The sequence below is a fragment of the Macaca nemestrina genome, chromosome 1 (genome assembly GCF_043159975.1).
Source record: "Macaca nemestrina isolate mMacNem1 chromosome 1, mMacNem.hap1, whole genome shotgun sequence".
NCBI lineage: Eukaryota > Metazoa > Chordata > Mammalia > Primates > Cercopithecidae > Macaca > Macaca nemestrina.
Window position 1 is genome coordinate 103,909,963 of NC_092125.1, and position 24,697 is coordinate 103,934,659.

At 43.0% G+C, this 24,697-nt stretch overlaps 1 protein-coding gene across 9 annotated transcripts in view; it reads left to right on the top strand.

Moving 5' to 3' along the window:
• LOC105498266 (gon-4 like) overlaps window positions 1–24,697 on the top strand; it is a 102,070-nt gene that overhangs the window by 27,947 nt on the left and 49,426 nt on the right. For 7 of the 9 annotated variants that reach the window (XR_011616243.1, XR_011616242.1, XM_071083925.1 and 4 more), the window contains exons 3-11: window positions 774–965; window positions 6,103–6,293; window positions 7,029–7,103; window positions 7,900–7,950; window positions 12,575–12,625; window positions 12,937–13,032; window positions 14,394–14,513; window positions 15,133–15,303; window positions 22,035–22,227. Coding sequence is in view for 7 of the 9 variants with exons in the window: in XM_071083925.1 (XP_070940026.1) it covers window positions 774–965; window positions 6,103–6,293; window positions 7,029–7,103; window positions 7,900–7,950; window positions 12,575–12,625; window positions 12,937–13,032; window positions 14,394–14,513; window positions 15,133–15,303; window positions 22,035–22,227 (1,140 nt within the window). In the remaining 2 variants the exon portion in view is untranslated. Of the gene's footprint in view, window positions 1–723; window positions 966–6,102; window positions 6,294–7,028; window positions 7,104–7,899; window positions 7,951–12,574; window positions 12,626–12,936; window positions 13,033–14,393; window positions 14,514–15,132; window positions 15,304–22,034; window positions 22,228–24,697 lie in introns of all 9 variants that reach the window. The other 2 variants (XM_071083951.1, XM_071083927.1) reach the window with 2 other exon arrangements.

Here is a 24,697-nt window from a genome sequence, read left to right on the forward strand (position 1 = left end):
GGGAGGCGGAGCTTGCCCTGAGCTGAGATCCGGCCACTGCACTCCAGCCTGGGCGACAGAGCGAGACTCCGTCTCAAAAAAAAAAAAAAAAAAAAAAAAACACCTGGCTTTTTTTTGCACGACAGGGTCTTGCTGCATCGCCCAGTCTGGAGTGCAGTGGTGCAGTCATATCTCCCTGTAACCTCAAAATCCTGGCCTCAAGCCATCCTCCCAGCTCAGTTCCCCAAATAACTAGGACTATAAGCATGCACCGTCACCCCGTTTTTCTTTGTCTTTTTAATGCTATCCTCACCTACTCCCCCGACAAAGGGAGTGTTTATGAAGTGTTGAGGTGAGAAAGTTGTCTAATGGACTGTAGAAGCATATATTTACAATTTTATGGTGACAGTTACTCTTCTGCTCTGTCAAATTGATTTACAAAGTCAGGGCATTTTACAATTATAGTTGATGAAATGTGGTTTTAATGGTCATCTATATAAAATGTCATCAGGAATTTCCTCTACAATTATGAGTCTGATTTTTCGTAGGAAAAAATACAAAACTGAAAGCATGTTAGAAACCAAAAGACCTTAGCAATTACCTAGTTTATCTCCCTGACTTTACAGATGAGTAAATTGGATCTGAGCTTTGATTTAAGAAAGGAAAATGCCTGTATAGTAAATGCTTAATTCATGAAGTTGTCTACCTAGAAAGACTATAATAAGACGCTGAATTCTACAACAGAGTATGATTCAGAATGGTCAAAGTGTGGAGCAATATTTGTGATTCTTCAGGGAAACCTCAAATGCATTCTGAAGGGGAGATACCTTCACTGCCATCAGGCAGCCAATCTGCAAAACCAGTAAGCCAGCCCAGGAAATCAACCCAGCCAGATGTTTGTGCTTCTCCTCAAGAAAAGCCACTCAGGACTCTGTTTCACCAACCTGAGGAAGAGACAGAAGATGGTGGACTCTTCATTCCAATGGGTAGGCTTTCTTCTTTTTAATTAAATGAAACATCTTTATTGAAGTATAATATGTAGAAAACTGCACATATCCTAAGATATCCTGAATTCACTATATTTTCACAAATTTAATACACCCTTGTAAGCAGGACCCAGATCGAGATACAGAATGTTATCAGTACCCAGAAGTCCATCTTGTCTTCCCTTTCAGTTACCCTCTACCCAGAGGTTAACCACTATCCTGATGTCTAGCAGCATATATTGGTTCAATTTTTTTTTTTTTATTTTCCTTTTGAGACGGAGTTTCGTTCTTGGCTGGAGTACAGGGGCTTGATCTTGGCTCACTGCAACTGTTGCCTCCTGGGTTCAAATGGTTCTCCTGCCTCAACCTCCAGAGTAGCTGGGATTACAGGCGCCTGCCACCACACCCAGCTAATTTTTGTGTTTTTAGTAGAGACATGGTTTTGCTATGTTGGCCAGGCTGGTCTCGAACTCCTGACTTCAGGTGATCCAACCAACTTGGCTTCACAAAGTGCTGGGATTACAGGTGTGAGCTATTGCGCCCAGCCAGTTGTTTTGTCTTTTTGTCTTTTATTTGAATGGAATCATGTGTGTACATTTTATAACTGCCTTTTTTTTTTTTGAAGACAGGGTCTCACTCTGTCACTCAGACTGGAGTGTAGTGGTGCCATCACAGCTCACTGTGGCCTTGACCTCCTGGGTTAAAGTGATCTTTTTGTCTCAGCCCTGAGTAGCTGGGACTGTAAGCGCGTGCTATCACGGCCAGCTAATATTTTTTTTCTTTTTTTTTGAGATAGAATCTTGCTTTGTTGCCCAGGCTGCTGGAATGCAATGGCTTGATCTCAGCTCACTGCAACCTCCACCTCCTGGGTTCAAGCAATTCTCCTGCTTCAGCATCCCTAGCAGCTGGGATTACAGGCACCTGCCATCATGCCCAGCTAATTTTTGTTTTTTTTTGTAGAGGCGGGGTTTCACCATGTTGGCCAGGCTGGTCTTGAACTCCTGACCTCAGGTGATCTGTCTGCCTTGGCTTTCCAAAGTGCTGGGATTACAGGCATGAGCCACTGCACCCAGCCCAGCCAGCTAATTAAAAAATTTTTTTTTGTAGAGATGGAGCCCCACTGTATTGCCCAGGCTGGTCTCAAACTCCTGTGCTCAATTGATCCTCTTGCCTCGGCCTCCCAAAGTGTTGGGATGACAGGCGTGAGCCACCGTGCCTGGCATTGTGACTGCGTTTATTCTCTCAATGTTTTTTTTTTGTTGTTTTTTCTTTTGAGACAGAGTCTTGCTCTGTCACCCAGACTGGAGTGCAGTAGTGCTATCTTGGCTCACTGCAGTGTCCACCTCCCGGGTTCCAGCGATTCTCCTGCCTCAGCCTCCTGGGTAGCTGGGATTACAGGCATGGCCACCATGCAGGGCTAATTTTTTTATTTTTAGTAGAGACGGGGTTTCACTATGTTGGCCAGGCTGGTCTTGAACTCCTGAGCTCAGGTGATCTGCCAGCCTCGGCCTCCCGATGTGCTGGGATTACAGGTGTGAGTCACCATGCCCAGCCTCAATATTGTTTTTTTTGTTTTGTTTTGTTTTTGTTTTTGTTTTTGTTTTTTTTTGAGACGGAGTCTCGCTCTGTCTCCCAGGCTGGAGTGCAGTGGCGCGATCTCCACTCACTGCAAGCTCCGCCTCCCGGGTTCACGCCATTCTCCTGCCTCAGCCTCCTGTGCGGCTGGGACTACAGGCGCCCGCCACCTTGCCCGGCTAATTTTTGTATTTTTAGTAGAGACGGGGTTTCACCATGTTAGTCAGGATGGTCTCGATCTCCTGACCTCGTGATCCGCCCATCTCGGCCTCCCAAAGTGCTGGGATTACAGGCGTGAGCCACCGCGCCCGGCCTTGTTTTGTTTTTGTTGTTGAAACGAAGTCTCGCTCTGCCGCTCAGGCTGGAGTGCAGTGGCACAGTCTCGGCTCATTGCAAGCTCCGCCTCCCGGGTTCACACCATTCTCCTGCCTCAGCCTCCCAAGTATCTGGGACTACAGGTGCCTGCCACCAGGCCCAACTAATTTTTTGTATCTTTTAGTAGAAACGGTTTCACCGTGTTAGCCAAGATGGTCTTGATCTCCTGACCTCGTGATCCACCTGCCTCGGCCTCCCAAAGTGCTGGGATTACAGGCGTGAGCCACCGCGCCTGGCCAACATTGTTTTATATTTATGAAATTCATCCATATTCTTGGATGTACTTGTAGACTGTTCATTTTTATTGCTGTGTATCATTCTGTTGTTTGAATATTTTATGTATCTTTTTATTTTCTTTTCTTTAATTTTTTTCTTTTTTTTTTTTTTTTTTTGAGACAGAGTCTCGCTCTGTCGCCCAGGCTGGAGTGTAGTGCCTGGATCTCAGCTCATCGCAAGCTCCGCCTCCCGGGTTTACGCCATTCTCCTGCCTCAGCCTCTCGAGCAGCTGGGACTACAGGCGCCTGCCACCTCGCCTGGCTAGTTTTTTGTATTTTTTAGTAGAGACAGGGTTTCACCGTGTTAGCCAGGATGGTCTCGATCTCCTGACCTCATGATCCGCCCGTCTCAGCCTCCCAAAGTGCTGGGATTACAGGCTTGAGCCACCGGGCCCGGCCTTTTTTTTTTTTTTTTTTTTTTTTTTTTTTAAGAGAGGTACTGCTCTGTCACCCAGGCTGGAAGTTCAGTGACATCATCAAAGCTCACTGCAACCTTGAACTCCTAGGTTCAAGTGATCTTCCCACTTCAGCCTCCCCAGTAACTGGGACTTTAGGTGCACACCACAATGCCTGGCTAATTTTCATTTTTATTTTATTATTATTATTTTTTTAGAGACGGTTTTCACTATGTTGCCCAGGCTGATTTTGTATTTCTGAGCTCGAGCAGTCCCTCCTTGATCTCTCAAAGTGTGGGATTACAGGCATGAGCCTCCTCACCTGGTCTGCTTTATGTTTTCTTTATCCATTCAACTCTTTGTTTTGTTTTTTCTTTTTGCTTCTTTGTGCCCATTGTTACTCCCAGGCTGGAGTGCAGTGGCGTGATCTTGGCTCACTGCAACCTCTGCAATCTCTGAGTTCAGGCAATTCTCCTGCCTCAGCCTCCCGTGTAGCTGGGATTATAGGCGCGTGCCACCGCTCCCCTGCTAATTTTTGTATTTTTAGTAGAGACGGAGTTTCATCATGTTGGTCAGGCTGGTCTCGAAGTCCTGACCTCATGATCCACCCGCCTCAGTCTCCCAAAGTGCTGGGATTACAGGCATGAGCCACTGTGCCTGGCCCTTTTTTTTTTTTTTTTTTTTTTTGATATGGAGTTTTGCTCTCGTCGCCCAGGCTGGAGTGCAATGGTGCAATCTTGGCTCACTGCAGCCGCTCCCTCCTGGGTTCAAGCGATTCTCCTGCTTCAGTTTCCCAAGTAGCTGGGACTAAAGGCACGTGCCACCACAGCCAGCTAATTTTTTTTTTTTTTTTTTTTTTAGTAGAGGCAGAGTTTCACCATGTTGGTCAGGCTGATCTTGAACTCCTGACCTCAAATGATCCACCCACCTTGGCCTCCCAAAGTGCTGGGTCACAGGTGCAAACCACTGCACGTGGCCGCATTCAATTCTTGATGAGCATTTGGATAGTTTTCAGTTGTAGCTACTCTGAGTGGTGCTGCTGTGAATAATCTATAGATTTTTTGCTGAACATGTGTACTTCTTTTTTGTTGGATGGAAATGCTAGCTCATAAGGTTAGGCATCCTTAAAATTCTTTTGAAATACTGAATTTTTAATTGTGAAACATAACACAGACACATGACTAAAGACTTCTTTATTTGATTTAGCAAATGGTTTCTGTGTGTGTGTGACTCTTGCTCCGTCGCCTAGGCTTGAGTGCAGTGGTGTGATCTCGGCTCACTGCAGCCTCCATCTCCCGGGTTCAAGTGATTCTCCTGTCTTAGCCTTCTGAGTAATTGGAATTACAGGGGCACACCACCGTGCCCGGCTAATTTTGTATTTTCAGTAGAGACAGGGTTTCACCATGTTGGCCAGGCTGGTCTTGAACTTCTGACCTCAGGTGATCTACCTGCCTTGGGCTCCCAAAGGGCTGGGATTACAGGCAGTGGGCCACTGCGTCCAGCCTCACTTTGGCAAATGGTTTTAAAATGAACATGTAATTTTTCTTATTGCATATTCTAGACCTTCATTACTATGTAGGTTATAAGTAGTAGTGATAGTCGACATCTGTGTCTTATTTCTGAACACAACAGGAAAATGTTCAGTATTCCTTCATTATATATGAGGATAGTTACAGGCTTTCCATAGAAATATTTTTTAGGTTAAGGAAATAATTTTCTTTTCCTAAGTTTTCTGAGTTTTTTCATATATTGAATTTCATCAAATGCTTTTTCCTATCTCTATTAAGATCATGTTTTTTTCCTCTTTCGTTTTGTTAATGTAGTAAGTTACATTAGGTTTATTGAGGTATAAAATAAAATGTATCTGATGAGTTTTGAAAAATATGTACAGTGGGGCCAAGCGTGGTGGCTCACGCCTGTAATCTCAGCACTTTGGCAGGCTGAGGCGGGTGGATCACCTGAGGTCGGGAGTTCGAGACCAGCCTGAGCAACATGGAGAAACCCAGTCTTTACTAAAAATACAAAATTAGCTGGGCGTGGTGACACACGCCTGTAATCCCAGCTACTCAGGAGGCTGAGGCAGGAGAATCACTTGAACCCAGGAGGCAGAGGTTGCGGTGAGCCAAGATTGCACCATTGCACTCCAGCCTGGGCAACAAGAGCGAAACTCCATCTCAAAAAAACAAAAGAAAGAAAAATATATACAGTTGTGTTAAGTGCTGCCACAACCAATGTGGAACATTTCTGTCACCCCAAAAGTTGCCTAATTCCCCTTTGCTATTCCCTGTTCTCAAACATTGGCAACCACTAATTTCTTTTCTATTTCCATAGTTTTGCATCTTCTGTGCAAATGTTCTATACTGGGTATACTGTCATATAATATGTGTCCTTTTACATCTGGTTTCTTTCACTTGGCATAATGCTTTTGAGATTTATCCACTTTACTGTCAGCTTTCTGGGCTAAGTTCCTGGAGCAGCTATTTTGGAATTCTGGTGATGCTCTTGGTTTATTTGCAGAAGAACAAGACAATGAAGAAAGTGAGAAAAGGAGAAAAAAGAAAAAGGGTACCAAGAGGAAACGAGATGGAAGGGGTCAGGAAGGGACCTTGGCATATGACCTGAAACTGGACGACATGCTTGACCGTACCTTGGAGGATGGTGCCAAGCAGCACAATCTAACAGCGGTCAATGTCCGAAACATCCTTCATGTGAGTAAGACTGGGGCAGCTATGTTAATGGAAGGGAACTTTTTCATGGAAAGCGTATAAAAATACTCAGCAAATTCTTGACTCTTGGCATGTTAATTACCGATTTTATGGGTTACCTGTGATAGAACATTTTACATTTTTACATATTTAAGATAGCTTTCGCCTTGTACTCAGTACAAGTTTGAAATATGAACACGTTAAAGAAAAATTTAATTGGAAAGATAAACTGTTTCTGTTTTCCACTGATTTGCATATTTACTGTATTGTTTAGCAGATTCAATGTTGATAATGTTCATAGTGGGTATACTCTTTTGTGGGTCGATATGTCTAAAAAGATGCCCGGTTAATAGTTTATTGCTCTTCATACATATGTAAATACTTTTCTTGATATGTAGCAACACAGCTATTTGCAGAGCCTTTACTCTTTGTTACTCTTTCTCTTAAGCATGTAGTTACTTACCTCAGGATCTCTTTTTATGTGAGCCATTCCTGTTCCTAGTAGCAGCTAATGAGATTGGTTCATTTGCTGCTACCTTGTTTGAAACTGTGGTTCTGGCCAAAACTTACTTCTGCCTTCTTTGCTTTCAGTTGCATTGCTTTATCCCAGTCTGATGCTATTCGAGTATATGGTTCTCATTTGTCCTGTACACACGTCTAGCAGAGTTACATAGAGAGAAGAGTATTGTCTAGGTGACAAACCCTTGTTGCATAAAGTGTAATTTCATCTTTCTCCAGGAAGTAATCACAAATGAACATGTGGTAGCTATGATGAAAGCAGCCATCAGTGAGTCAGAAGATATGCCAATGTTTGTGAGTAGTTGACTCTTTTAATGTCTTGGAACAGAGTTTTCTGTAAACTGGCTAAGGGTAGGAAGTCACTTAGGAGTTTGTAAACAGTTTGGCAGCTGGGGTGAAAGTTAGCATCCCAAAACACAAGAATTACGTGGTAATTTTTATTTATTTTATTTGTTATTTTATTATTATTATTATTTTTGTTGTTGTTGTTGAGATGGAGTCTCACTCTGTCACCCAGACTGGAGTGCAGTGGCGCATCTCAGCTCACTGCAAGCTTCGCCTCCCGGGTTTACGCCATTCTCCTGCCTCAGCCTCCCGAGTAGCTGGGACTACAGGCGCCCGCCACCTCGCCCGGCTAGATTTTTGTATTTTTTTAGTAGAGACGGGGTTTCACTGTGTTAGCCAGGATGGTCTCGATCTCCTGACCTCATGATCCACCCGTCTCGGCCTCCCAAAGTGCTGGGATTACAGGCTTGAGCCACCGCGCCCGGCCTTTATTATTATTATTTTTTAGAGACAAGGTCGTGCTGTGTCACCAAGGCTAGACTCAAACTCCTAAGCTAGACTCAGAGATCCTCCCGGTTCAGCCTCCTGAGTAGCTGGGACTACAGGAGCATGCGACTATGCCCAGCTAATTTAAAACAATTTTTTTTGTAGGGGGTGTCTCACTATGTTGCCCAGGCTGGTCTCAAACTCCTGACCTCAAGCCATCCTCCCACCTTGCCCCTAAAATGCTAGGATTACAGGCATGAGCCACCTCACTGAGCTGTGATTTTTATTGAATATTTCCTTTCTGTTTTTTTCTCCTTAGGAGCCTAAAATGACACGCTCTAAACTGAAGGAAGTAGTGGAAAAAGGAGTGGTAAGCATTCTGTTTTTTTGTTTGTTGGTTGTTTTTAGCTTGGTAAATAGGATCTAATTCACCCATAGGGAAAAATATAGGAAAGATTGTGGTCTGAATTTTCCTCTTTAAAGAAGTATTTGTAAAAGACAGTAGAATTGTTTCTACATGATCATAAGCTATAATGATCATAGTTTATTTTAGTAGATATGAAGCATTGCTTTTTGGAATTGCTAGAAAGATAACCATTTGGAATGGCTGAAACCAATGGGTGAGACCAGTTTTTCTATTTATGTTACAACACTTGTTGCAAAGTGTTTAGTATTTTTCATAGTGTGTTCTAGGGGACAGTTCCATAAAAATCACTTTGGTGTGGGATCCCTCAGGCATGCTTATTAAAAATGCATACTTTTGGCCAGGTGTAGTGGCTCATGCCTGTAATCCCAGCACTTTGGGAGGCCGAGGCAGGTGAATCACTTGAAGTCAGGAGTTCGAGACCAGCCTGGCCAACATAGTGAAACTCTGTCTCTACTAAAAATACAAAAATTAGGTGGGCGTGGAGGTGTGCGCCTGTAATCCCAGCTGCTTGGGAGGCTGAGGCACAAGAATCGCTTGAACCCGGGAGGCGGAGGTTGCAATGAGTGGAGATTACACCACTGCACTACAGCCTGGGCAACGGAGTGAGACTGTCTCAAAAAAACAAAAACAAAAACAAACAAAATAATCCCCATACTTTTGGGCCCACCCCAGACCAGAGAATCAGGACCCATGGGCAGGGCCTTGGAATATGCATTGGCAAAAACACAACAGTTAATTCTTTTGAATACTAAAGTGTGAGAACCACTTGAAGACATCTGAAGTATTCTGGTACAGCAAGCTCTTTGGTGCTTGGAGCTATGCTATATCCTTCTTAATAAGCACTTGACTAGTTCGTGCTTACAAGACAGTTAATAGTCATGAGGGAGTTCATTATATTTCTGATAGTAAGGAAGATTTGCCTTACAGACTGAAAATACGTATCATAGGTTTTATCTGTCCTGGTTTTATTCCTTGGAGCCTGATAGAAGAAACAAGTCTAGGCTGGGCGTCGTGGCTCATACCTGTAATCCCAGCACTTTGGTAGGTGGAGGTAGGAAGATCGCTTGAAGCCAGGAGTTCAAGAGCAGCCTGGGCAACATAATGAGACCCTGCCTAGAAAAAAAAGCAAGAAAAGAAATTGGTGTATTCTTCCACATGACTTTTCCTACAGTTGAAAAAAACTAGTATGTCGTTTCATAACATTTTCTTGGCTATACATCCCCCAATTTGTCCCCCGACTTTTTTTTTTGAGATGGAGTCTTGCTTCATCATCCAGGCTGGAGTGCAGTGGCATGATTCTGGCTCACTGCAACCTCCGCCTCCCAAGTTTAAGTGATTCTTCTGCCTCAGCCTCCTGAGTAGCTAGGATTACAGGTGCATGCCACCATGCACGGCTAATTTTTTTTTTTTTTTTTTTTTTAATTTTTAGTAGAGATGGGGTTTCACCATGTTGGCCAGACTGGTTTCAAACTCCTGACCTCAAGTGATCTACCCGCCTCGGCCTCCCAAAGTACTGGGATTACAGGTGGAGCCACTGTGTCTGGCCTTTTTGTTTTGAGATGGAGTCTCACTCTGTCACCCAGGCTGAAATGCAGTGGTGCAATCTCAGCTCACCGCAACCTCTGGCTCCCAGGTTCAAGTGATTCTCATACCTCAGCCTGCTCAGTAGCTGGGATTATAGGCATGCATCACCACACCCGTCTATTTTTTGTATTTTTAGTAGAGGTGGAGTTTCACCATGTTGGCCAGGCTGCTTTTGAATTGGCCCATGTGATCACCCGCCTTGGCCTCACAACATGCTAGGATTACAGGCATGAGCCACTGTGCCCATCCCATATCCTTTTAAAAGTATGCCAAAAGAGCCGGGCACAGTGGCTCACGTCTGTAATCCCAGCACTTTGGGAGGCTGAGGGGGGCGGATCGTGAGGTCAGGAGATGGAGACCATCTTGGCTAACACGGTGAAACCCCATCTCTACTGAAAATACAAAAATTAGCCAGGCGTGGTGGCAGACGCCTGTAGTCCCAGCTACTCTGGAGGCTGAGGCAGGAGAATGGCGTGAACCTGGGAGGCAGAGCTTTCAGTGAGCCAAGATCGCGCCACTGCACTCCAGCCTGGGCGATAGAACGAGACTCCGTCTCAAAAAAAAAAAAGGTATGCCAAAAGAAGACTACTGAACCAGATGTGGTTTGACTAGTATAGTTAGATTATCTCCACAGTGTTCCAGATTATATATTTATCCTAATGTAGCCTAAGGTCAAATCGACCTTTTTTTTGGCAATCACGTAACTTTTTTGGTCTGGTTGACTAACCCTCATTGCATAAATTGAAATTTCATCTTTCTCCAGGATGTGATCACAAATGAATAGGTGGTAGCTATGATGAAAGCAGCTACCAATGAGGAAGTTCTGTGAAGTCTACTTGACATATAGAATATAATTAACATGGCTGGGCGCAGTGGCTCACGCCTGTAATTCCAGCACTTTGGGAGGACGAGGCAGGTGGATCACCTGAGGTCAGGAGTTTGAGACCAGCCTGGCCAACTTGGTGAAACCCCGTCTCTACTAAAAATACAACAATTAGCTGGGCGTGGTGGTGGACACCTGTAATCCCAGCTACAGAGACAAGAGGATCGCTTGAACCCAGGAGGGAGAGGTTGCAGTGAGCGGAGATCATACCACTGCACTCCAGCCTGGGTGATAGAGCAAGACTCTGTCTTACAGGAAAAAAAAAAGAATATAATTAACATTAGTTCTTTATTTGATTTGGTGAAAAAAAATCCAAGGAGATCCAAATTAGGCTCTGGATTGTGTTTATTGGCCATAAATATAGATGTAGAGAAGTTGGGCCATCCAATACTGTGTAGTTTATGTAGGAGAGCAGGTATTAAAATGTAGGTCTCTTGCTGCTTCTTTCTTTCTTTTTTTTTTCGAGACTTGCTCTGTTGCTCAGGCTAGAGTACAGTGGCCTAATCATAGCTCACTGCTGCCTTGAACTCCTGTGCTCAAGGGATCCTCCTGCCTCAGCCTGGCAAACAGCTAGGCCTACAGGCATGTGCCACCATGCCCAGCTAATTGGTTTTTTTGAAACTTTTTTTTTTGTAGAAATAGGGTCTTGCTGTGTTGCCCAGGCTCATCTCAAACTCCTGGGCTCAAGTGATCCTTCTGTCTTGATCTCCCTACGTGCAGGGATTACAGGCATGAGCCACTATACTTGACCTTCTTAATTCTTACTAGACTGACTCCAACACACTTCTGAATGCTGGCTTGCCTTTCTAATGGATTTGGCAGTAGGTAGGAAAGGGAAATGGACCTGAATCACATCATTCCCTTTACCCTATATTGGTCCCATCTACACAGCACTAGGTAAATGGTCAGAACATAGCAGGGCTGATTTGATTTGAGAAGCTAAGACTCCTTTTAGAGACAGAACCTAATGGCCAGTTGGCTTTTGTTCATAAGGTGATTTTGGTTGGGTTACAATTAAATGGTCAAGAAATTATACATCCTCAATGGCATTTTATCAGCAATATATAAGAACTTTAAAAAAGTTCTTTAGGCTAGGTGTGGTGGCTCACACCTATAATCCCAGTGCTTTGAGAGGCTGAGATGGGAGGATTGTTTGAGCCCAGGAGTTTGAGACCAGCCTAGGAAATCTAATGAGACTCTGTCTCTACAAAAAATTTTAAAAATTAGCGAGGTCTGGTGAGGAGGCATGCCTGTAGTCCTAATCGGGAGGCTGAGGCAGGAGGATCACTTGAGCTCAGGAATTTGAGGCTGCAGTGAGCTCTGATAGTGCTACTGCTCTAGCCTGGGCAACAGGGCAAGATCCTGTCTCAAAACAAAAACAAGAAAAACTTTCCCTCTAGCTCTTATAAAAATTTTCAAACATTCAAAAAGTTGAAAGATTATTACAATGTATGTAAATTCTAAGAGTAATATTTTGCCATATTTGCTTTATATCTCTGTGTTGTTTTTTCATGTCCTATTGGAAAAATAAGTGTGGACAACTTGAAACTTTGCCCTAAATCCCCTGGTAAAAGTGTTTTTTTTGTTTTTTTTTTTTTAAAAAGCAGCTCCATAGGCAGAGCAGGTCTACTCCATAGGCAGAATAGTCCATAAAAGCTTTTCATGGCTGGCTTTTGGAGTTGTACGTACGGTGGTTTTATGTAACTGATTACAAAAATATATTGCTGTTAAAAGACTACTGTAACCAAAATATCTTAGATTTATGTAGTTTAATAGTTTATAAATAGTTTTCACATCTGTTGTTCCATGTGAACCGCAGCTGTGATATGAACAAGGTAGACATTGTTTTCTTCATTTATAGAAAGAAGTGAGGCTTACCAGGTGTAAGGCAGAAATGCTCATGACTGTAATAGATTCTTTCCTCGTTTCCTTCTTTCTAACTCTGACAAATAATTGAGAGTATACCCTCAGGGATAACAACACCTCTAGATCACTGCAGGTACTTGTTAAGTATATGGCTGTTAGTGATGGTACAGAGGAAGTAAACATGAAAAACAATTATTTCAGTTAAGATAACTTATTTATATTCTTTGTTGGTAGGTAATTCCAACATGGAATATTTCACCAATTAAGAAGGCCAATGAAATTAAGGTAAACTTGGAAGAAATAATTGTTATTCTTTTCCAGAAAGACTTCATCGGTTTTGAAACTTAAGTACTTCCTCTTTAACTTTTCTTGATCAATCTTTGTTTTAATTCCAGCTTTGTTTTTTTCCATTCTATTACTCTTAGGTTTGCATCTCATGGAATTCACTTTAACCTCTGCCTCGTGTTATTTGCTTTAGCTGTACATTATGCTCTTAGGATTTTTTTTTTTCCTGCCCTGCTTCTTCCCCTTATTTTCCAAATACGTATGATTTGTGTTTCCCATTAGTTCATTTCTTTCTAATTGTACTAATGTAGCCTCCTCAGTTTGTGGATATCCACCTTGAAGAAGATGATTCCTCAGATGAAGAATACCAGCCGGATGATGAAGAAGAAGATGAAACTGCTGAAGAGGTCAGTGAATGTTAGTTGGTAATGTTTGTCTTAATAAAGCAGGGTATACTTTGCTTCTTTAGTAATGTCACTTGTAGAGAGGATTGAGACATGGTTATTTTTTCAGCTCATTTCTGTGCTTTAAGCTGTTTTTCTACCTTTTATACTCCCTTAATTTTATAATCTATTGTATTATGAAATATAGCATAGAAACATGCATAGAATAAAAATGTATAGCTTCGGTTATTATAATGCAAATCCTCATGAAACTCATAGCAAAGTCAAGAACTATAACATTACTAGGACACCCCCGTATACACTCCCCAGTCATAATCACCTCCCTCCCCCTAAAAATAACTACAACCCTGCCTTTTAGTAATTATTTCTTTGCTTTTCTTTATAGTTATATCACCTCAATATGTATCTCTACACACTATAGTTCAATTGTTACTGTTTTGAACTTTATATAAATGGACCCATGTTTATATGTTTTGTTCCTAGCTTTTTAAAATTCAACATTATGCTTTTGAGATTCATTTATACTACTGGTTTTAGCTATACTTTGTTCACTTTCATTGCTGTGTTAATATGTCCTTTGACTTGTTTCTTAATGTATTCTTTAAATTGTTTTGTAAAAGGATTTTAGACCAAGGCCTTACACTTTGTAATATGGATTAGGATAGTGATCTGATCCCTGTCCCCACCTTTAGGATTTTTTTTTTTTTTTTTTAATCTCCTCTGTTGCCTATGGAGTGCAGTGTGCGATGTTGACTCACTGCAATCTCCACCTCCCAGGTTCAAGCGATTCTTCTGCCTCAGCCTCCTGAGTAGCTGGGATTACAGGCGTGCGCTACCATGCCTGGCTAATTTTTGTATTTTTAGTAGAGACAGGGTTTTGCCATGTTGGCCAGGCTGGTCTTGAACTTCTGACCTCAAGTGATCCACCCGCCTGGACCTTCCAAAGTGCTGGGATAACAGGCATAAGACACTGTACCTGGCCTTTAAGTTTCTATTTAAATTTTATTTTCTGTTACTGTAACTAGTTGAATGATGGATTTTTTTTTTTTTTTTTTTTTTTTTTTTTTTGAGACAGGGTCTCGCTCTGCCACCCAGGCTGGAGTGCAGTGGTGCAATCTTGGCTCACTGCAACCTCCGTCTCCTGGATTTAAGTGATTCTCCTGCCTCAGCCTCCCAAGTAGCTGGGATTACAGGTGCGCACCACCACGCCCGGCTTATTTTTGTATTTTTAATAGAGACGGGTTTTCACCATGTTGGCCAGGCTGAGCGATTGATATTTTATGATTCCTTCTCTTGAGATACTTCAGACTTTGTGGAATGAGGTAGGGGCATAAATATTAAGGTGAACTGGGTTTATTTTGTAGAGCTTATTGGAAAGTGATGTTGAAAGCACTGCTTCATCTCCACGTGGGGCAAAGAAATCCAGATTGAGGCAGTCTTCTGAGATGACTGAAACAGATGAGGAGAGTGGCATATTATCGGAGGTAAATCGGCATCATACAAAAGAGATAAGTTAGACATAACTGTGTAATTAGATTTTTTAACTGTGTAAGTAGATTATCCATGGTGATTCTGGGCTGTCACCATTTTTCAAAGTTTGTTAAGTTAGTAAACAGTTCAGAGAAGGCGAGAGCTCAGTGGTAACTAAAGAACTTTTCTGAGTTCTCATTAAGGGGCCAAAAATGTGCAACTAGTGGAGTTTCTTTTCTCCTACCCTTCTCTTCTTTCATATCTGTGCTTTCTAATGTTGTCCTAAAGCCATTGTTATTAATTTCCCACATTTTGGTAAACTAAGTAGCATTCTGTTGACTTCTCTAGAAATAGGATGAAAACTAATTAGATCAGTACACCTGGAGTCTTTGTTTTTATGTACCTCTAACTAGAGAAGAGAAAGGACAGTGGTGTATGGAAAGTCTGCCTCTTTTTCCCTCTTTTTTTTTTCCTTTTCTTGCTTTCTCTTTCTTTCTTTCTCTTCATTCTTTTCTTTCTCTTCTTTCTCTTCTCTTCTTTCTCTTTTCTTTCCTTTCTTTCCTTCCTTTCTTTTCCTTTTTTTTTCTTTTCTTCCCTCCTTCCTTTTTTGATGCAGTCACCTCTTTTAATCAGGTTGAGAAAGTCACCACACCAGCCATCAGGCACATCAGTGCTGAGGTAGTGCCCATGGGGCCCCCGCCCCCTCCAAAGCCGAAACAGACCAGAGATAGTACTTTCATGGAGAAGTTACATGCAGTAGATGAGGAGCTGGCTTCCAGTCCTGTCTGCATGGATTCTTTCCAGGTAAATATTAAAATTGTACTTCACTGAGAAAGTCAAATGGAGTAATCTAGTTGTTGCTCAGGCTGGGAAGGGAGAGGAAAAGATAACTACAACTTTATATAAGTAAGAGTTAGTATTTGATACTTTATATTTGGCTAGTGCTATTTTCTGCTAAGTGACAATGGCAGTTTGGGTTTTTTTTTTTTTTTGAGACAAGGTATCACCCTGTCACCCAGGCTTCAGTGCAGTGGTGTGATCTTGGCCCACTGCAACCTCCGCCTCCCAGACTCAAGTGATCTTCCCACCTCAGCCTCCCGAGTAGGTGGGACAGGTATATGCCACCGCACCCGGCTAATTTTTTAGTTTTTTGTAGAGTTGAGGTCTCCCTATATTTTTGCCCAGGCTGGTATCGAACTCCTGGGCTCAAGTGATCCTCCCACCTTAGCCTCTCAAAGTGCTGGGATTACTGGTGTGAACCATCGTGCCTGACTGAGAATGGCAGTTTCTAAGGAAGAAATGAACTATGTAGCAGAGAGCATTTTAAAATGTAGAACACAGGAAAAAGCTTCACCCAAATTCCCCCAAATTAACCTTTTACCACAATTGCTTGATGGTTCTCTTCCCCTTTCTCTCTGTATATACATACTGTTTTCTGAATCATTTTAGAGTGTGGTTCAGGCATGATGCCATTTTACCTCTACATGCTTTTGTGTATATTTTCTTCTTTTTTTTTTTGAGACGGAGTCTCACTCTGTTGCCCAGGCTGGAGCGCAGTCTTGATCTCGGTTCACTGCAAGCTCCGCCTCGCGGGTTCACGTCATTCTCCTGACTCAGCCTCCGGAGTAGCTGGGACCACAGGCACCCACAACCATGCGTGGCTAATTTTTTGTATTTTTAGTAGAGACGGGGTTTCACCATGTTAGCCAGGATGGTCTCGATATCCTGACCTCGTGATCCACCCGCCTCTGCCTCCCAAAGTACTGGGATTACAGGCGTAAGCCACCGTGCCCAGCCTCTTTTGTGTATATTATCTAAAAATGAGTTTATTCTCTTGTATTAACACGGTATAATAGTGTGTTAATCAAAGTCAAGATATAGGCTGTGTGTGGTGGCTCATGCCTGTAATCCTAGCACTTTGAGAGGCCAAAGTGGGTGAAACACTTGAGGTCAGGAGTTCAAGACCAGCCTGGCCAACATGGTGAAACCCCCATCTCTACTAAAAATACAAAAATTTGCCAAGTGTCGTGGCGCATGCCTATAATCCCAGCTACTCAGAAAGCTGAGGCAGGAGAATTGCTTGAACCCGGGAGGCAGAGGTTGCAGTGAGCTGAGATTGTGCCACTGCACTCCAGCCTGGGCAACGGAGAGAGACTCTGTCTCAAAATCAATCAATCAATCAATCAGGATACAGTAATATAGCATAATATATTAAAGTGCTTATTCTGGTTTTATCTGTTGTCCCAATAATGCCCTTTATGTTGGAGGAAAATAAATTTTTTCCCTATTCAGCATTCAACCCTGGATTAAATATCTATTTAATTGTCTTGTTCTTTAGTCTCCTTTAATCTGGAACAGTTTCTCAGTCTTTGTCTTTTATAACCCTGATAGTTTTGAGGAGTATACACCACTTATTTTGTAGAATGTTCTTCAATTTTTATTTTTCTAATATTTCATCTTAATTAGATTCAGGTTTTGCACTTCTGTTACAAATACTGGAAGAGTGAGGTGTATTTCTCAGTGCATCATATCAGAAGGCACGTGATGTCTGTCATGTTAACTTTCATCACTTGGTTAAGGTTGTACGTGCTTGATTTTCCTACTGTAAAGTTCTTATTTTCCATTTTTTTTTTTTTTTTTTTTTTTTGAGACAGAGTCTCGCTCTGTCGCCTGGGCTGGAGTGCAGTGGTCGGATCTCAGCTCACTGCAAGCTCCGCCTCCCGGGTTCACGCCATTCTCCTGCCTCAGCCTCCCGAGTAGCTGGGACTACAGGCGCCCACCACCGCGCCCGGCTAATTTTTTTTTTTTTTTTTGTATTTTTTAGTAGAGACGGGGTTTCACCGTGTTAACCAGGATGGTCTCGATCTCCTGACCTCGTGATCCGCCCGTCTCGGCCTCCCAAAGTGCTGGGATTACAGGCTTGAGCCACCGCGCCCGGCCTTATTTTCCATTTTTAATTAGTATATATCATATGGGGATATACTTCAAAGCCGAATTCCTTTCTTTCTTGTCTTTTTTTTTTCCTAGATGGAGTCTCACTCTCTTGCCCAGGCTGGAGTGCGGTGGCATGATTTTGGCTCACTGTACCTCCGCTTCCTGGGTTCAAGTGATTCTCCTGCGTTAGCCCCTTGAGTAGCTGAGATTATAGGCGCATGCCACCACGCCTGGCTAATTTTTTATATTTTTAGTAGAAACGGGATTTCACTGTGTTAGCCAGGATGATCTCGATCTCCTGACCTCGTGATCCACCTGCCTCGGCCTTCCACAGTGCTGAGATTACATGTGTGAGCCACTGTGCCTGGCTTCCTTTTTTTTTTGAGACATAGTCTTGCTCGGTTGCCCAGGCTGGAGTGCAGTGGTGCCATCTTGGGTCACTGCAACCTCCACTTCCCAGGTTCAAGTGATTCTCCTGCCTCAGCCTCCGGTAGCTGGGATTACAGATGCCTGACACCACACCCAGCTAATTTTTTGTATTTTTAGTAGAGATGGGGTTTCACCACGTTGGCCAGGCTGGTCTTAAACTCCTGACCTCAAGTGATCTGCCCACCTTAGCCTCCCACAATGCTGGAATTACAGACGTGAGCTGATGTGCCCAGCCCAATTAATCAAATTATTTTTCTCACACTAATATTAGCATCCATTGATTATTCTTTCTTTTTTTTTTTTTTGAGATAGAGTCTTGCTCTGTTGCCCAGGCTGGAGTGCAGTGGCGCAATCTCGGCTCACTGCAATCTCCACCTCCCAGGTTCACGCCATTTTCCTGCCTCAGCCTCCCAGGTAGCTGGGACTACAGGTGCCCGCCACCACACCCAGCTAATTTTTTGTATTTTTTAGTAGAGACAGTGTTTCACCGTGTTAGCCAGGATGGTCTCAATCTCCTGACCTTGTGATCCACCTGCCTTGACCTCCCAAAGTGCTGGGATTACAGGCGTGAGCCACCGCGCCCGGCCTCAGCCAGTAAATTTTAATGTTCCAAGTTTCCCCTATCATTCTTGCAGGTCAATGAAAAATATGTCTGTCCTAAAATTTTAAAGTATAATATAATAATTTAAAAATAAATCCTAAAATTAAAAAATATAATTAAGGCTGGGCGCAGTGGCTCACACCTGTAATCCCAGCACTTTGGGAGGCTGAGGCAGATGTATCACCTGAGGTCAGGAGTTTGAGACCAGCCTGGTCAACATGGTGAAACCCCATCTCCACAAATACAAATATTAGCTGGGCGTGGTGGCAAGCACCTGTAATCCCAGCTACTCGGGAGGCTGAGGCACAAAAATTGCTTGAACCCAGGAAGCGAAGGTTGCAGTGAGCTGAGATGGCGCCACTGCACTCCAGCCTGAGTGATAGAGCAAGACTCCATTTCAATTATATACATATATATTTATAATTATATATATATATGTAATGTATATAATTAAAAATAGAATATTGAATGGAATAGTCAGTCATTTAATCATCATGCTTTTGAGTGAATAAATCGTAGTAGGGGCAGTAATAGTTTTTTATCTAACCATTTATTTAGCAAACACATACTGAATGGTTGAAGTTGAGAAACCACAGTGCAGAAGACAGAAAAAGTTGTTCTTCATGGAACTTACAGTCTATTGAGGAGAGATAGACTATTAGCATATAAACAAGTAAATTCAGATAGTGGTTAAGTGCTATGAACTAAATTAAAATGAGGAAATATGAAACTTCCTATCAGAGAACTTTAGATAAGCTGATCAAAAAAGACCTCCTTGGCTGTAATTCCATCACTTTGGGAGGCCTAGGCTACAAGATTGCTTGAGGCTAGGAGTTTGAGACCAGGCTGGGCCATATAGTGAGACTCCGACTCTCCAAAAATTCAGAAAAATTATCTAGGTGTGGTAAGGCATGCCTGTATTCTTAGCTGCTTGGTGGCTGAGGCGGGAGGATTGATTAAGCCTGAGAGTTTGAGACTACAGTGAGCCATGACTGCACCCCTATACTCCAGCATGGGCAATAGTATGAGAACTTACTTTAAAAAAATTAAAAAAACAGGGTTGGGTTTGGTGGCTCATGTCCGTAATCCCAACACTTTAGGAGGCCAAGGAGAGCGGATCACATGAACCCAGGAAATCAAGACAGGCCTGGGTAACATAGTGAGACCTTGTCCCTACAAAAAATACAAAACTTGGCTGGGCGTACTGGCATGCACCTTTAGCCTCAGCTACTTGGGATGCTGAGCCTAGGAGGTCGAGGCTGTAGTGAGCTGTGATCACGCTATGGCACTCTAGCCTGGGCGACAGAGCAAGACTGTCAAAAAAAGAAAACAAAACAAAAAGACCTCTTTGAGGAGATGGCATTTAAGCTGAGATCCGAATGAGAGGAAGCCAGGCAAGTGAAAGATCTCGGGAGGAAAAGTGCTCCATATGGAAGAAACAGCACATTCTAAGTCGCTAAGATAGAGACAACCTTGGCATGGTTAAGGAACAGAAACTACATGGGTGGGATTGTGAAAAAGAGAGTTAGAAATGAGGTCAGAGAGCAAGGCAAGAGCTAGATCATGAAGGTCTTAGGAAACCATGATAAGGAGTATAGATTGTATTTTAAACATTAGAATAGATGCCCAGTGTGGTGGCTTATGCTTGTAATCCCAGCACTTTGGGAGGCCGAGGTGGGTGGATCACCTGAGGTCAGGATTTCGAGACCAGCCTGGCCAACATGGTAAACCCCGTCTCTAACAAAAAATACAAAAAAATTACCGGGTGTGGTGGCGCACACCTGTAATCCCAGTTACTTAGGAGGCTGAGGCAGGAGAATTGCTTGAACCTGGCAAGTGGAGGTTGCAGTGAGCTGAGATCACACCACTGCACTCCAGCCTAGGAACGAGTGAGACTCCATAAAAAAAAAAAAAAAAAATAGAAAAGATTTTTGTGATATTTTTCAGATTAATGTTAAAAATTCCTTTTGGTTAACGTGTGGGAAATGGGCTAGAGTAAAGCAAGAGGGTAAATAGAAACCCATTAGGAGGTTGATGCAGTGTAGTCTAGGGGGAGCTTCCCAAATTGATCTACAGATTCAGTGCAGTCCCTATCCAAATCCCAGCTACAATTTTTGTAGAAATTAACAACCTAATCCTAAAATTCGTGTGGAATTGCACAGGCCCAGAATAGCCAAAACAGTGTTGAAAAAGTACAAAGATGGAGGTCTCTCACTTTCTCCCCCATCTGTACAAAAAATGAAAAAAAATAGCTGAACATGGATCCAGTGGCTCACACCTGTAATCCCAACACTTTGGGAGGCTGAGCAGGTAGATCACCTGGGGCCAGGAGTTCAAGACAAGCCTGGCCAACATGGTGAAACCCCATTTCTACTAAAAGTACAAAAGTTAGCCAGGTATGGTGGCACATGCCTGTAGTCCCAACTATTCGGGAGGCCGAGGCAGGAGAATCGCCCGAACCTGGGAGATGGAGGTTGCAGTGATCCGAGATCGTACCACTGTACTCCAGAAGGGGCGACAGAGCACGACTCCATCTAAAAAGAAAAAAAAATTAGCCGAGCATGGTAGTGCATGCCTGTAGTCCCAGCTACTTGGGAGACTGAGGCAGAAGAATTGCTTGAGCCCAGGAGTTCGAAGCTGCAGTCAGCTCTGATTGTGCCAGTGCTCTAGCTTGGGTAACAGATCGAGACCCTATCTCTTAAGAAAAAAAAAAAAAATGTCCAGGCACGGTGGCTCACAACTGTAATCCGAACACTTTGGGAGGCTGAGGCGGGCAGATCACCTGAGGTCAGGAGTTCGAGACCAGCTTGCTCAACATGGTGACACCCCATCTCTACTAAAAATACAAAAATTAGTCGGATGTGGTGGCTGGTGCCTGTAATCCCAACTACTTGGGAGGCTGAGGCAGGAGAATCCCTTGAACCCAAGAGGCAGAGGTTGCAGTGAGCCGAGATGACACCATTACATTCTAGCCCGGGCAACAAAGCAAGACTCTGTCTCAAAAAAAAAAAAAGTATTGATAGATACTACAACAGGGTGGGATTTGAATGCATTATGCTAACTGAAAGCGGCCAGAGACAGGCCACACATTGTATGATTCCATCTAAGTGAAACGTCCAGCATAACCAAATCCATAGAGACAGAAAATAGATTAATGCTTAACGGGGCTGGGAGGAGGGGTAAAGGGAAGCGATTACTAATGGATGGGGTTTCTTTTGGGGGTAATGAAATGTTCTGAAATTAGATAAGGGTGATGGTTGTATAACTCTGTGAATATATGAAAATCCATTCAGTTATGTACTTTAAAAGGGTGAAATTTATGGTATGTTAATTATATCTCAATAAAACTGTTACAAATTTTCATAAAATGTTGGTTTCAAACTGATGTCATTTATTTTATTTTATTTCTTTTTTTATGTCGTGTTTCTTAAAGTTTCTCAAGCAATAATAAATCCAAATTGTTTAGAGGAAAGATCCTGTTACTTAAGCTAGGATGAGAAGAAAAGGAGTGATGATGAGGTTTGGAAACATCACTCACTCAGTGACTTGTTTTTCTTTCTTCATTGTCCAGTCCATGGATGACAGCCTCATTGCATTTCGAACGCGTTCTAAGATGCCCCTGAAAGATGTTCCCCTGGGCCAACTAGAGGCAGAGCTCCAAGCTCCAGACATCACTCCAGATATGTATGACCCCAATACAGCAGATGATGAGGACTGGAAGATGTGGCTAGGGGGACTTATGAATGATGATGTGGGGAATGAAGGTAAGTTTTGGTTTGTGATTTATTATATATAGTGTCCATTATCTGTTGTAAAATTTTTATTATTTGGAAGGGTATAGAATGGAATGGTTTGGGTTAATTGATTTAATTTATATTTAACTGATAATTTATCTTAAATCAGTAGTTAATTTTTCTTTTTCTTTCTTTCTTTCTTTTTTTTTTTTTTTTTTCATGAGATAGGGTCTCACTCTGTCACCCAGGCTGAGTGCAGTGTTGCAGTCACGGTTCATTGCAGCGTTGACCTCCTGGGCTCAAGCAATCCTCTGCTTTACCCCACTGAGTAGCTGGAACTACAGGCACATGCCACTGTGCCTGATTAATTTTTTTTTTTTGTAGAAACGAAGTCTCACTATGTTGCCCAGGCTGTTCCCAAACTCCTGACCTCAAGCAATCCTCCTACCTTGGCCTCTTGAATGCCAGAATTATAGGCATGAGCCGCCATGCCTGGGCCAGTTCTTAACATTTCTTTCTTTCTTTTTTTTTTTTTTTTTTCTGGGTAAGGAATCTTGAATCCTAAGATTGTTGAATGCTGAGATTTGAATCCCTTGAAACATACATGCATACATAGTTTTGTTGTCTTTTGTTTTTGAGACACCGTCCCAAAACAGGGTGTTGCCCAGGGTGGTTCACAGTGGTGTGACCATAGCTCACTGTAGCCTTAAACTCCTGGCCTCAAGAGATACTCCTCAGGTCTCAGCCTCCCAAGTAGCTGAGATTACAGACATGCAGCACCTTGCCTGGCTAATTTTTAGAAAAATTTCTGGGCCGGGCACGTTGGCTCACGCCTGTAATCCCAGCACTTTGGGAGGCCGAGGCGGGCAGATCACGAGGTCAGGAGATCAAGACCATCCTGGCTAACATGGTGAAACCCCGTCTCTACTAAAAATACAAAAAAAATTAGCCGGGCGTGGTGGCGGGCACCTATAGTCCCAGCTACTCTGGAGGTTGAGGCAGGAGAATGGCATGAACCCAGGAGGTGGAGCTTGCAGTGAGCCAAGATCGTGCCACTGCACTCCATCCAGGGCGACGAGCAAGGCTCCGTCTCAAAAAAATAAAAGTTTCTGTAGAGAAATGTTGGTCACGCTGGTCTTAAACTCTTGCCTCAAGAGATCCTCCCACCTCGGCCTCCCAAAGAGCTAGGATTACAGGCATGAGCCACTGTGCCTGGCCCATTCAAAATTTTATATATGATTTCATTAGGGTTCAATGATTTACCAAAAGAACATCGTGTTAGTTAAGGGTCTTCATGATGAAGTGAAAGAATCCTAACTCTATCTTGCTGGGGTGAAATGAAACCAGACTTTGGAAGTGCAGTAAATCAGCAGTGGAACTGAGGGACTGTTAGGATCCCCCTTTCCTCTCTCTTTTACTTCCTTTTGTCACTCAGCTCCCTTCTCACATTTATTTTTCTACAAGGTTAGAACTCTGTTCATAAGCACTCCATGATTACTTTTTGCTTTGTCTACACTTCAGGACTCTCCCCTACAAGCTTCACTTATAAAATCCAGGGGAACAAGTCAGATCGGCTTGGTTTGATCTCATGCCCACTCTCTTGGTGTTGCATGGGATTAATAGGGAGACTGTTCAGCATGGAGTCTGGTGATTGATAGCACCTCATAGAACAGTGTGGTTGAAGTATGTGGTAACCCTAAAGAGATAATGGTATTATCAGAAATGGGGAAGGAATAGTGATCAGGTAAAAGTTTGGATGGAAACAGACTAAGTAGGCCAGGTGTGGTGGCTCACGCCTATAATCCCAGCACTTTGGGAGGCCGAGGTGGGCGGATCACAAGGTCAAGAGATTGAGACCATCCTGGCCAACATGGTGAAACCCTGTCTCTAATAAAAATACAAAAATTAGCTGGGTGTGGTGGCGCATGCCTGTAGTCCCAGCTACTCAGTCGGCTGAGGCAGGAGCATCACTTGAACCTGGTAGGCAGAGGTTGAAGTGAGCTGAGATAACACCACCGCACTCCAGCCTAGCAACAGAGCAAGACTCTATCTCAAAAAAAAAAAAAATAGACTGAGTAAATGGTTGGGTAGGTAATGCTAGGAGTAAGTCAGGATAAGTGAATGAAAGAAAATAACAAGTCCTTGAATGTACCTTATGATACTATTAATAATTACATTGTATATCATTTGGCAAATGTTTGAGTACTTTCTTTATACAAGGCATTGTGCTAGAATCTGTGAGGGATAAAGGAGCATAATCATTTGGTCATGGAATAAAAGCTGTATGAATGACAGGGTGCCTGGCCCATTGTTAGGTTCACAATACATTGTATTTGTTTGTGTGTGTGTGTGTGAGACTGGGTCTCACCCTGTCACACAGGCTGGTGTGCAGTGGTGAGATCTCAGCTCATTGCAGCTTTGACCTCCTCGGCGCAAGCAATTCTCCCACCTCAGCCTCCTGAATAGTTGGGAATACAGGCTTGTGCCATCATGCCCGGCC